We start from the raw sequence: 13,758 nt of genomic DNA on the forward strand, positions 1-13,758 counted from the left end.
CATGGCCCATGAGACCGACGATTATATTATTTAGTATCTTACATACTGTTGGCCTAGAAATCATGGTTACAAGGCTTGCTAACCAATTGCCATCGGATGAAGTGGAAGAGTGAGAGGAATTGTAATCTTTCATAGGACTATGTTCCTTTGGTATGGCGTCTTCTTTCTCTATATTTAGGGGGGAGGGGGTGGCGGTTTTTATGCGCTACATGTCTACTCCTTTATACTGTAGGCACTCTTTTCCCATTATCTGCAATGCGACCATCATTGTAATCGCCCGCTCCGACATACCGGAATGGAATCAAACTGTGTAGTATCAAGGTCGAACAAGAAATACGCTATGGAACAACAAACATGGTGATGTTACTTGAACACGGCTAAGTCAGGAGAATAATGGGATGATACAAATAATCTACCAGCCCCTACCAGTGCGAAATGCATTTGCCAGATATGGCCAACGCACATCTACACGTACAATGAGGTACATCATGGCATTATAAACCATGTCTTTCCAATAAGTTCTTCTCCTCCGGCACCATCACTAACCTGGCAAGTGTGTGTTTCGAATGGGGGCTTTGCATTCGTCGTCTAGCATCCACAGGTCCTCTTAGTTCAGCATCGAGGAGTAGGGGGCAAATCCCGGTGAATGGTAACAGAGATCCCAGGCAAATGGTGTAGATGCCAATCACCATGCCCTGCGTAGATCGGGAGGGAAAGAACAGACGGCGTCCGGGTAATGTAGTCAAGTAAGCTGTGATGCTAGTGGTTGATATGTTGGTTCTCGCCATGTGAATTCCGGCGGATCGAATAGATTACTCCTTTTGCAAGATCGATTTTGTCTGCTGCTTGACGTCTCAGCCCGGAAATACTGGCTCAGACGGACAGCTAGCCATACATATGGGGATAAAAGAACATGCGTCTCTAAGCCTTCGTGGAGACTTCTGTTACAGAGACGCTGTTAGACAACATCCATGGTAGCTAGCTAATAGCACGTAGTTATGTGATCAGAGAAAATATCGTGGCGCAGATCATTGCATATTGGTTAAACATCCAACCAGAATATCGGTAAATTGGTGTCCGCATGGATACGGGGCGACCTGGGCTACCTACTGCAGTTAACTCGCCTGGCTCATGAGCCCATGAGTTTAACCGAGCCTGGAGCGAACGGTGACATTTTCGTCATCACTTCTACAAGGAGAGTGGTGAGCACCACGCTGCGATGTAACTCTGAATCATCAACAAGCCGGAAGCCCCTGGAGGCCCCTGGAGGCCGTGGCACTTTGAAGGTTCACATGCACCGAATCACCGGGCTTTTGGGCCGTCTTCTTGGGTTCAAATGTTCATGCAGGGGCAATAGGCTCTGCCGTCGCTGGCCCCGGTTCTGTCCTCCAGCTCGCCTGAACCTTGGCACTAATTAGAGGGGGCTAGAGGGGCTCAATCTGGAACCATTGACTTGGTGTACATACGTACTTGCAGTAGAAACCTTTCCAATGGTGGGAAACATTGAACTCAACTCAACGGACAACGCAACGTGTGGTCTGGGGACTGGCGCATTCATCAACCATTTGTTTTGTTCGCCCAACTATTCCGTCTCGTGCCCCTGTGCCCCAACGCAAGTGCGCGCGAAGCCTCGAAAACGAGCACGACAATCGTAGCGATCCCGTCTACCATGATATATTGTCAGTGTGCTTAGAATCGCTCTGCCCCCACGCGACTGTTACCAAGACCGACCTCAGCCAAGCATACTGCACCAGGAGGTCCACAGACATACATCCAAGAGGCTTAGACCGTGACGAACACTTGTGAGGCACGGCAACGCGGCTGAGCTGAGCTTAAAGACAACATTGTGGGCGCATCCAGCTCAAGCCCAAACGACTGTGTTTCAGCTCAGTTCACATAACTCGGGATTCTAATAGAAAGGCAGAAAGGCCGAAAGAAGTAGAAGAAGCAAAAGAAAAAGAAACAGAAAAGAGAAAAAAGAAAAAAGGAAAAAGGAAAAACCACGGAAGCCGTTGTCACGACCAGAGAGCATTGGGTCTCATCCAGGGATCGCTAGGTTAGAGCTTAGAATGAAGTCATTGCCCCTCCAGCGATAACCACGGACAATTACATTATCAGCAATGGCGGACCGACCCTCCTCGTCCAAGTCAAAGACGGTGCGCTCGCAGAAGATCCAATTGTCCTCTCCCGTCGCCGAGCACGACGAAGCCCGCGACCGCGCTCTCCCAATACGAAGTCACACTCCCGGTCATATTTCATCCAAGAGCCAGAGCCATAGCCGGCGGAAGGCATCGGAACCATCAATACGGCAGCGGTCACAATCTGTCTCAACAAAGGGAACAGCAACGTCAGCATATTCCTCTCCACCGCCAGCGCAACCACCGCTCGATGTCAAGTCTTTTCCCGTCCCCAATGGCGCCGAAACGGGTGATACGAGGGACTCGAGCGGCGGCGCCGCTTCCTCAACCGAGGATACCAAACGACCGTTGAACATGCGGTCGACATCGGCAATAGCCAGTAAACCGTCTTCTACAACAGCAGCTTCACAAGCATCTCGAAAACCCAGCGCCGCGCCTCGAACGCGCGGTCCATATGCTGCCTTTCCACCCTTACAAGATCCCAAAGATGCCCCCGACGTACCCGCGGCGCCGTCGTCTGGCATGTACTGGTCTCGCGCGCCGGAGTCGGGGGCTCCTCATACACCTTTGCGGGCGCACACCTTGACGTTAGTGGGCTCCAATGTCTTCGTGTTTGGTGGCTGCGACAGCCGGGCCTGCTTCAACGAGCTATACGTGCTAGACGCAGACTCGTTCCACTGGAGTAGCCCTCACGTTGCAGGGGAAATACCTGTGCCGCTGCGCGCCATGACATGCACGGCGGTTGGCAAGAAGCTAGTGGTGTTTGGCGGCGGTGACGGTCCGGCATACTATAACGATGTCTATGTGCTTGATACCGTGAATTTCCGCTGGCATAAACCACGAATCTTGGGAGACAAAATCCCGAGCGCCCGGCGAGCGCATACTGCATGCCTGTACAAGAACGGGATCTACGTATTCGGCGGCGGCGACGGAGTCAGGGCGCTCAACGACATCTGGAGATTGGATGTCGCAGACACGAATAAGATGAGCTGGAAGCTGGTTTCAGGCCCATCGTCAGGCAGCCCCAGCCGCGACAACAAGCCAAAGGCACGCGGTTATCACACGGCGAACATGGTGGGTAGCAAGCTGATCATCTACGGTGGTTCAGATGGCGGTGAATGTTTCAATGATGTCTGGGTGTATGACGTGGACACGCATGTCTGGAAATCTGTCACCATTCCCATCACGTTCAGACGGCTCTCCCATACATCCACCATCGTAGGCTCCTATCTCTTCATCGTTGGCGGCCATGATGGAAACGAGTACTCGAATGACGTGCTTCTGTTAAATCTTGTCACCATGACCTGGGACAAACGGAAAGTGTATGGCCTACCACCAAGCGGAAGGGGTTACCATGGCACGGTGCTGTACGACAGCAGGCTGATCATGATCGGGGGCTTTGATGGTGGGGAGGTTTTTAGCGATGTTTGGTTATTAGAGCTGGCTGTGCATGCTTATTATTCGCAGATCAGCCATTTTTCTATCGAGGTTTAGAAGTTTAGCCTAGTCTAGGGGAAGAAATGGTGGAAGAGGATCTGACAGCTCTTGTGCTTTCATAAATCTTGCAGACCATATTTGTGTAGCTACCAACAGATTTCATGCGGTGGGATCGACCTACCGGCGTGGTCTAGGAATATCAGGTAGAATTGTCTTGATAGCTAAGTTGTTGACGTTGATCAATCAAGTAATATGCATAGGTCATTAATGAAATGCACTGTGCAATATGAAATAGGCACTATTTTGACGTGAATAATTGTCTATGATTGGCCTTTTTTTTGTGTGTTGGCCGCCAGCACTGCTCTAGAACCACAGCTCTCCCAGGCTGCGGTCACTCCCTCGCCCGTCTATCGACGAAAGTCGATTGGTATGATACAGTAAGGACGAAAAACCAGTAATGCCAACCATGCCCTGAACTCCGGAACAAATCGTCAAGATGCAAGCTTCATTAGAATGTGTCCTCTGCCCCTCACGTGGCCGTTCATCTGAACAGCAATTTTCTAGACTCGCCGTTTACTGCGTAGCCGTGGGCTTCTCCTTTGTCTTCTCGGCGACATCCTTGCGCTCCTTCAACCTGCGCTCCTCAGCGGCAACCATATCCTTCCACAGGTCCTGACCCTCGTACTCCTCCTTATGGATACGCTTCTCGATTAGGTGCTTGTGCTCAGGGTCGTTGGGGTCGAGGACCTTGACAGTCTCCCACCGCCCCTCGCCATTGCGAGCATCCCTGGTCTCAAAGGCAGCCGTGGCGACCAGCACGGCCAACGTCAGGCCCTGAGCGTAGACACGAGCCTGGACGAGCTTCTGGGAGGTGCTGATGTACTTGTTGCGGCCGACGATGGCTCCGGCGATACCCATGGCGGCGATCCAGGAGCCGAAGACGATAGAATAGCGGTTGTTCTTGCCCCAGGCCTGGAGGCGCTCGAGGGGGGTCTCTTGCTCCCTGGCGAGCTCGGCGGCGCGTGTTGCATCGTCCTTGTAGAAGTTCATGGGGTTGTTCTTCTTGTGGAACTCATTGGACCAGCGCTCGGCGTTGACGATAGCACCAAACGTGCCTGTCGAGGTCACCAGGAACGATCGGAAGGGGAGGGTCAGGCCGCGGAAAGCCGGGTACCGCTTCGAGGCAACGAGGACTCCCGTGAGACCTAGAGTGACACCAAACGAACCGCCGATGAAGCCACCTTTCAAGACGGCATTGTAGTGCGCTGACTCTTCTTCCTTGGAGACAACCTTCATGTTTGCGGTTTTTGGCTGATTCTTGGGGGTTTGATGACAATCAGATTGTTAAGAGAGTTTGGTACGCAGCCGGTATCAAGATGGACTGATCGGTACCTTGATTATAGGTGCGGGTGTCGACTTTTGGTTCGTAACGATGTCGTCAGAGCTCGAGGGATTTGATTGGAGCTCCAAGCGTGTTTAATGGGTTTGAATTTGGATTTGGACTTGAAGATATGGGGTATCTGGAAATGCTGGTGATGTATGTATTATGACAAAATAAGGGGCACTTGTACGTATAGCTTGTCGCTTCTTCTGTTTTATATTATAATCCGGAAGATGGCAACGGTATTCGCGCTGAGTAAGGATTGTTTTGTCAAATTGCAAGTCTTACGATATTTTCTAGGAGGCTCAATGCAGGTCCCAGAAAATTTACATGAGGTCATCGCCCGAGAGTGGGCTGATTGTTCTCGTCAGTTCGTTGCAGCAGCTTTCAAATCCCGACTGCCCGAATTATGACCGTCGTTCCCAGCAGCTGCAAGCTAATGCCGTGCCAGCTGGCGACCGCACCTAGTTGACGGGCTGTCTGCTTGCGAGTCAGCCAATTCGTGGCCTCGCCGTTTGGTCCGCTGTTTGCTTCACGAACTTCGGCGTTTGCTCAGGTCTTATAGCGTAGATATTCCAGCCACCGTTCACTTTTGATAAGCTTCGACAAGGCCATCATCGCCGGATCCCGTAGATTGCTCATATTGCATCCTCGAGGGCGTGCTTGAAGCCAGCGAAAACTACGTGCATGCAATTGTCATGACTAGCCCGTTGTGCAGGTGTTAGAGAAGGTATTATCCAAGTCGTTGGAAGAGCGATACTTTCAAATACGCGATGCGAAGACTACTCGCGTTGTCCGGTCAGCGTTGGTCGCCCACGGCGAACCGTAGACAATCAACAAAGAATACCAATTATACTCTGGCATTAATGAAAAGCCCGAGTTTGCGTCGTTAACATAGCACGCCTGGAATTAGATTGTGGGTAATCCAAATATCGATGGTCTAGGTTAGGCGATTCCAACCGCACGGTTACGAGATAGACGAGATCTCTCTGATTCCTCATGGGCGATGCGCGAAACGCGTGATTTAGCGGGTTGGTGGCAAGACATAGAAAGTGCTTGTGAGGCTTCTGGAAGCACTCTAGACTAGACGCGAGGCTTGCTTCCCTGTACGGAGTAGGCAAAACCTCGCTGCTTCGGTGCAAGGGGCAAGCGCCTTGGCTTCCTCAAGCCCCTCTGGCGGGGGTCCGTTGAAGAATCGGATCCTTTACTCCGCTATTTTGTGCTGTCATGGTCGGAGCTTTGCCCGGCGCTTCAAGCGGGAGCTATCCTGGATCTTGTCGTCGCTTGGAAGCTATTACTGCTTGGCTGTTGCTAATTGCAGGTTAGCAGGACCCTGACATTAAGGCCGCTTAGCCGAGCTATTGCTAATGGCATCGCTACCATTCATGAAGATCGGCTCTTGCCGCTACAGATTTTCCCTCGTCCTCAATATTAATTCCGAGACGATAGAGTTGGTGACTATTCGATAGGGCGGCTAATTTCTTTGAGATCTGACCTCCTGGAACCGTTTCATGTGAACTTCGGCTCGAGGGTTTGAAGTCGAAGCGGCGCTGCTTCTGGTCACGAATTACCGCGGTTCGGAAATGAAAATAAGCGAGTAATATAGAAGCCCGGAGATCTTGGTGGTGGCACATCTTCCTCGGCTATACGCGCTTCACTATGTATGCATGGTGCAATGAGTTTCTTGTCGAACACATGACAGGAGTAGAAACGAGCCTTTGACTGTCGTTGTCTCACTAGGGAGGGCCAGCCGAGGTGCCGAGTCAAGTGCCGAGCATAGTATTGTTTCGAGCTTTTGGGTGGCACCGCTGTGCATCGATAGTGCTCTGTAAAGCGTCGGGTGTCGAAGTTTGACAAAGAAAAAAGGTATGAACTGGACCCTGACTTAAAAATTCACGATATCCGCCAGGAATGACCTGGAAGATCATAAGAGTTGTGAAGCACAAGGCGGAACCCATAGCGCATGGCGAGCATGGATTATAGTAAGGCCCCATAACGCTAGCCTGTGCAACTGCCCAATGTGGCTTCTTCCAGCGTTACTTTGGAAGTTTCTACGGTTTCCAGACCAGAAGCTAGCACCAAACAATCTGGAAGAAATGACATGGTTCAGTCGAACGGATTTGACCGTCGTTACGTTGGCGGCGCAGCCAAGGCGGTGAGAGCAGCCTGGTGTTTGTTGTTTCTTGTTGCGGCAAAAGAGCTGCGGTGTTACGGAAATTAGAGGGCCGGGAACCCTTGGAAGTGGTATCAATCGTCGATCTAATGATCGCGCGGTCACTTTGTGGTAACTTATTGTTAAGTTAGTCCAGGTGCTAGATTTGATCACAACAGAATACCAACACCATGTCTCGGGTCAAGTTGGAGACCTAGACACCGCGCCTAGGTTGCCCGTTTTGATAATGCGCTTAACAAATAAGGAAGTATACGGCCTGTGATGCCAGGCTCAGGAAAGTCGTCGAGGAAGTAAGGCTGACGCTTGTAGTTAGCGCCTGGACGTGCTCAAGAAATGAACGGTCAGAGCGATAGAGTACAGGACTGCAAGAGTGAGACGGTTAACTCCATTAGCTTTGTTGCTTGGGCCACTATACACAGCTCAAGGATTCCGGGGATATTGGGGAGTCACAGGCTGAATCATGTCATTGGGTTTTCATGGGCACGAGAACGGTGACATGAAAACGAAGCTGGACAATGACCTCAATGCACGAGAGGATTACGATGTCTACGGTATTGTCCTTCCAGAAAGAGGATACTTGGCGGAGCGCCGCTATGGAGATAGGATTTGCGATGCTCAGCAGTGAAGTGGAAGTGATATTCAATTCAGAGGGGAGGTTGGTGGGGGCGCTCTCCACCACTAAACGTGATACTCGATTCTTTGCAGAGGATCAACATTGCAGCTGCGTGGATACTGGCCAACTGCTCCGCCAGTGGATTCACATAGTGTACTTTGAATGATAACATAGTAAACTCATCAGCGATCGCGTGTATGTATACAGCCGTTACTGTTGGTTGTTGTTCTTGTTTGTTGACCACTAGCATTTCTCATTGAATTCCTGTGTTTGTTGATAAAACATAACGCTAGTAGTTTATAAGGTGCGATATGTTCAGCCTTGCTATGGACATAGCTATGTTTTTCAACTCCAATTGAACAATGTTTCCTAATCGGGTATCCCAAATCTCATTGGCATCGTCGATGGTTTCATACACCCTAGCCCTTTGCGAAGGGATCAACGCATGCTTGATAGTCGTTGCACCAATGATATGTCAACGACACTATTCATTCATCTAGTTCAATCACTGGGGTTTCGCTCTTCCCCGGTATTAAAATGTTTAGTCAATCCGCTGCTGACCTCGCCAAATCCTCCTGACCACAGACCACTGGCAAACTGCCGCATGAGTCAAGTAATTCATACGACGGAATCTTTCCTGGACCAGGACCTAGCAACATGATCGCGACTATTGGTTAGCCTTGCCTTGGAAGCGTCAGCACATAGTTGCACAGTAATGCCACACAGAAATACCCCAGTGGTAGGCACAAGCATTTGCGCTATCTTTCAACCGGCGATAACATAGTGCCTTTCATCAAGCTAGGGACATGAGTAAGGTAACATATGTTGGGTAGCACTGATGAAATGCTCAGTGGTAGAGCAAGAATGAGACGTAAAACATATCGATATCTCCTAGTTGTGGAAGTTACAGGCGGCAGCACGAATTTTGGTCGCTGACTTAGCACCAAATTACCAGCGTATCAGCTTCATTCACGATGATTACTCTGTCTGGCGTTGTGCATCTGGAAGAAGATCAATGTATTGCAAGTTGGTGTGGCAAACGATGAGCATCGAGTCATAATAAAGTGGCATTTCGCTAATACAATTTACATTTACTAGCCTGCATACCTTCTCAGCCGGGTGCACATTGGGTGAGCGTTTGGCTCGGAGACTATGACAGCAAGGCTTGCATATTTCCACGGTTACCACTGTAATTATACCGTCACTCATATTAAATGCATCAGCTAGGTTCGACACCGCTTATTGGCTTACGGGCAACAGACAGCCATACTCGACTGCCATGTTGGTTGCAGTAATTGAGCAAGTAAAGAAGGTTTGGAGCTATGTGGAAATACTATTGATATGGTCGTGTTGCTAACGATGACCAGGACATGCTGATCGTCGGTAAGACATCATCGTGGAAAATGGTTCCGTAGTATGATGTCGCTTCCAGGGGCACGTAGACGATGCAATTAACTCTCAAGCGGCGGGAAACGCCAAGTCCGCCAACGGGAAAGATGGCGGCCTGTCAACACGGACTCGGTTCCAACACTTCCTACAGCATTGCACCGGGTTACCTGAATGGGCTCGAGTCGATGCAGTATCCCTGTTCATGTACAAACAAGACTATACGGTATGTACTGTAAGTTACTGGCATGGCTCTTTCACACCATCTCCTCAAATGGTGCAAGGTTGGATTTCGTAGATCTTACCGCATTGATGGTTCATAGGCGAGATTGTGGGCAAGGTCAAGTAAACACATCCCATAGCTGTCGAAGAAGTACTGTAGTCAGCACTGCAAACTCATGGGCTCAGATTATGGCCCAGAGAAGGTTGGGTGTTTTTGCTTCATATGGCCAAAAGTACTGAGCTTCGGGATTCTTCACAGAATCAGAATTGCTTCCTTCACCGGGCAGCGGCTCCAAGACAACGGATCGGTGGCCCGTATAATTGTACCTTAACTCTATCTGGGCTTCGCATGTTGACCACCCCAGCTTCTGTGTATAAGAACCTTGTAAATGTGGGCGAACAGGCGGAAACAAAAGGGGTTCAATAAACTCCCAGGCCATTCTCAAATTTAGATTGCATAGGCATTTACTTTTTGTCGAAATTCCAAAGTCTTTGGCAGCTTCATCTCAAGTCTTCTGTAACGCGTGGCTTCTCCACAAAGCACAAGCAGCCACTTTCACGACATATTCATTGTTGCAGTGCACTGCTGCGGTTCGATTAGTTTGAGGTTGGCCGCCAGCATCATCCAAGCATCTTGAGGACCACCCCTGGTTACATATGCGGTGGACGTTTTTCAACGAGGTTCCTGAGCGAACACTGCACGTCTGGAGGATTTCGTCACGATCAGCAGAGGCTTCACACGCGATTATGCTCTCCTGAGTCATACATAATCTTCTCGAAAAAAGAGAGTTCATACCCCATGTGGCATCTGCGGCCACATTAACTAGCGAGAGCCGCCAGCTTTAGTCTGCAGAAGCAACAGCCTGGCCGACATCAGTGAACTCTCGCCTTGGAGATCCAAGAAACGACCAGAGCGCTCGACCGAAACAGCGGGAGGTCCTTTTCGTCAGTCAACATAGATACGGTTCAGGAGTTAGCCACTACGTATCCCTCGGCAACAGTCATTAACTAGGACCGGACTAGTGGACGGTGTTGGATGTTCAGGGTTGTTCTTGATCTTGATCTTGTTCTTGTTCTTATTCTTGATCTTGATCTTGATCTTGCTCTTACTCTTACTCTTGGTCTGGGACTTGGAAGTGAGCTGTGCAAAGGCCTGCTCCACTGCTCTGTCACTGCTTGTACCCAACCGGTTCGCAAAGGCTAACTAACGTCCAAAATACGGAGCCTACTAAAGGAGCGGCAATAAACCAGCCAAGGCAACCCTACGATTATGACCCATGCAACACGACGTCTTGGATCTCATCGCATGCCGTCTCAATTTCTACTAATTCCACCAGACCCCGTCCCCCGAGGTTGGAATTTGAGCATAATACTACTACACCACATACACTCCATACACTACACTGCACTACAATACACCACACTACATACAGTAGCCATTGCACATACAAGCATTAGGTTGAGATTGTCCTTTTCTGAGATATTTCTCGGAGCTCTAAGTAGTTTGTCCTGGGCTTATTCATCATTGGGAGGAAACATTCTGTAATAGGACGTTCCTTGAGGAAGTCAAGTCCGCGCCTAAACCAAGCCAAACCCCACCTATTACTTACCAAGTACCATCGCTGGCGGCCCCAAGTTCAAAGTTGCCATGAATTGGTTAAGGCAGAAGACAGGGTCCCATAATACTGAGCGCCCTTCTGGCCGCACAACCCCCGATACATTCACATTCACTGCCAGCGACTCTTGTTCCGCTGTCGCTCCTACACCTTCTTCCACACATTCCGTCGATTCGCCTTCTCCCTCACCACAACCTGCAACGCCAGACGACACAACAGTATTTTCTACTGCCAGGCCCAGCAACTGTTTTGGCCACCGCACAGCTGCACCATCCAAGCCCGTCGATATTGCCGCGCCCACACTTCGGACCTCGGCCAGTGCATCGCCAACTCAACGCTACCTGACATCTGACGGCAGAGTCAAGGAAGTCGACGTCGCAAACCCCGCCCCCACAGCCGCCAACAACAACAACAACAACAACAACAACTACAGCAGCAATAACAAGAACAACAATAATTGTATCGTCACCACAGACACAGGCATAGACATAGACGCAGACACAGACATGACGACCGGACCCAATCTCGAGCCGGCCTTTGGCCGCAGCCGCCAGGACTCCTTTGTCAGCGCCGGCCCCAAGCCCATATCCATGAATCCCAACCGTGATCATGGCCGCGGTCGCAGAGAGTCCCTAGCTGGCAGTCTTATCAATGGTATGAGTTGGGGTGGGATTTCCGTTGGAAGCTACATTAGAGATGAGTAAGTCAGACAGGCGTCTTGGAGTTGTCTTGCATTATAACGGCGCGATCAATCAACTGTTTGAGACATGGCCACCAGACATTGTATAATCATCCCCAGGCTCTTGCTGACATCTTGTTTGTAGCCTTGCCATGGCAGGCACGTCGCCCTTTATTGGCGCGCAGTCGCCACACTCGAATTCATACGTTCCCAAGATGGAGGCGCAGTTCCTGAGCAACTTCTTCTGTTGCGATCAGAAACTTAAGGACATGCACGACCTGTTGCGCCACTACGAGACACAGCACGCTGGCGCTGGACCAAGAGCTGGCGTACCAATGAACCACCGACTTTCAGTCAGCAGACCGTCCATTTCGAACGGAGGCGGCCGACGGGACTCGACAGGTTTCCAGACCCAAAATCAGTTTGGCCAGCAGAACCGACCTGTGGGCGGCACCAGCAACGGTAATTTCGGGTTTGGAGGCATGCAGATGGGCAGACAGCAATCTGGTCTGGGTAACTCGATGCAGAAGTCGTCTGGTCTATTGGATATCAACGACGAGTTGGATGCTGTAGGCGATATGGAGATGGATGATGCTGTTGGTCCCATGGAGCTGGACGACGCCAGCCAACAGACTCGATCCATGTTCGGCCAACAGCAACGCCCTCAACTATCTCTCAACCTGAACGGAACGGGAATAAGCCAGCAAGGACTTCGCACGTCGCAGCCCTCCACGCCAGGCGCTACAGGCTTCGGATTCCAAAATAACCCGACCGTCAGCTCGGTCAACACACCGACTTTGACCACGACGCAGTCTCAAAACGGACAGATGGCCACAGATCTCAATGGCATGGACGATTTGTCAGGCCTGGCCAACAACATGAACCTTGACTTCTCTGCGCTGGGCAACCTGAATAGTTTCATCGCTGATCCGGCGAAGAGCTTGTACAGCCCAAATAATGCCATGGCGCAGCAACGCCTGCAGCAGCAGATGGCTCAATATGGCTTGGATCAGGCCCAGTTTGGTGATCAGTTCTCCGACCCACAACAAATAGCCATCCTTCAGCGTGCTTTGGCTGGTAATACTGCTAACCTCGTCATTCCTCCTGAAGAAGACAAACCTTTCAAGTGCCCGGTCATTGGGTGCGAAAAGGCGTACAAGAACCAGAACGGTTTGAAGTAAGTTCTCTTTCTCATTCTCTTTCCTTGTCTACAAACTTTCGCTTGGAATGCACTCTTGAGGTTGTCTTGATCTTATCGCTAATCGATAATGCAGATACCACAAACAGCATGGACATCAAACCCAGCAACTGCATGAGAATGGAGACGGTACTTTTTCAATTGTAAACCCTGAGACATCCCAACCATTCCCTGGCGAGATGGGCATGGAAAAAGAGAAGCCCCATAAGTGCGAGTACTGCAACAAGCGCTACAAGAACCTCAATGGTCTCAAATACGTAAGTCAATCAAATACTGTCTCTTGAACATCCTTCTCACATATTGTACAGCATAAGCAACACTCTCCTGCTTGTGAGGCCGCTGCCAACATCGCTGCTATGAGGGCTGGATGGGCTGCCAATGCTGCTAATGGTCAGGCAAATCTCAACATGTCAAGCTTATCCAATTTGTCCATGGGCAACCCGTTAGGCATGACGCATGGGCTTCCCGGTATTGGCGAAGAAATGCAGATGTAGAGTTCTGGATTCGGTTGTCACTTGTGGATATCGAACACTCTTGGATATGCACTGTGCCTTTCGGACCTAGTCCTACCTGCAACACCCCAATACCGGAGTAGTGACCCGGACGAACGCCTTCACGACTGCTATGCATAGACACCATCGCAACACTGCATATAGACTGGATTCTTGACCGCTTTCATGAAAGCACCGCGGTCAATTGGTTTCTTTACGGCTCGGAAAAAGTTGTCATTTTTGCATTGGCCGGCGTTTTTCTCGATCATTTCGACAAACTGGCGCCTCATTATACCCCGATAGACTTTCTACAGTATTTACACCTGCATCTTGGCGCCTAGCGCATCTTGGCGCCTCTGGCATACCTGAGTTTTCTCGGTCTTTTTGTGCAATACCTAAGCAGCCAGACTGCTGCTGTATTACA

General features: G+C 50.3%; 3 protein-coding genes across 3 annotated transcripts; 2 read left to right on the top strand and 1 right to left on the bottom strand.

Moving 5' to 3' along the window:
* Positions 1-2,492: 2,492 nt before the first annotated feature.
* Positions 2,493-3,632, top strand: BKA67DRAFT_512837 (uncharacterized protein; the record flags this gene model as incomplete). Its single annotated transcript, XM_046097509.1, has 1 exon — positions 2,493-3,632. The coding sequence occupies one exon, from the start codon at positions 2,493-2,495 to the stop codon at positions 3,630-3,632; it is 1,140 nt and encodes a 379-aa protein (XP_045961174.1).
* Positions 3,633-4,148: 516 nt separating this feature from the next.
* BKA67DRAFT_655241 (mitochondrial hypoxia responsive domain-containing protein) lies at positions 4,149-4,871 on the bottom strand (the record flags this gene model as incomplete). Its single annotated transcript, XM_046106722.1, has 1 exon — positions 4,149-4,871. One exon carries the CDS (start codon positions 4,869-4,871, stop codon positions 4,149-4,151), a length of 723 nt encoding a protein of 240 aa, XP_045961175.1.
* A 6,127-nt stretch (positions 4,872-10,998) lies between these two features.
* BKA67DRAFT_655242 (uncharacterized protein) lies at positions 10,999-13,337 on the top strand (the record flags this gene model as incomplete). The annotated part of the gene is made up of 4 exons (XM_046106723.1): positions 10,999-11,666; positions 11,791-12,822; positions 12,920-13,100; positions 13,152-13,337. The coding sequence occupies 4 exons, from the start codon at positions 10,999-11,001 to the stop codon at positions 13,335-13,337; spliced, it is 2,067 nt and encodes a 688-aa protein (XP_045961176.1).
* Positions 13,338-13,758: the final 421 nt, after the last annotated feature.

This window comes from Truncatella angustata (genome assembly GCF_020726525.1).
Source record: "Truncatella angustata strain MPI-SDFR-AT-0073 chromosome Unknown BKA67scaffold_2, whole genome shotgun sequence".
Classification (NCBI taxonomy): domain Eukaryota; kingdom Fungi; phylum Ascomycota; class Sordariomycetes; order Amphisphaeriales; family Sporocadaceae; genus Truncatella; species Truncatella angustata.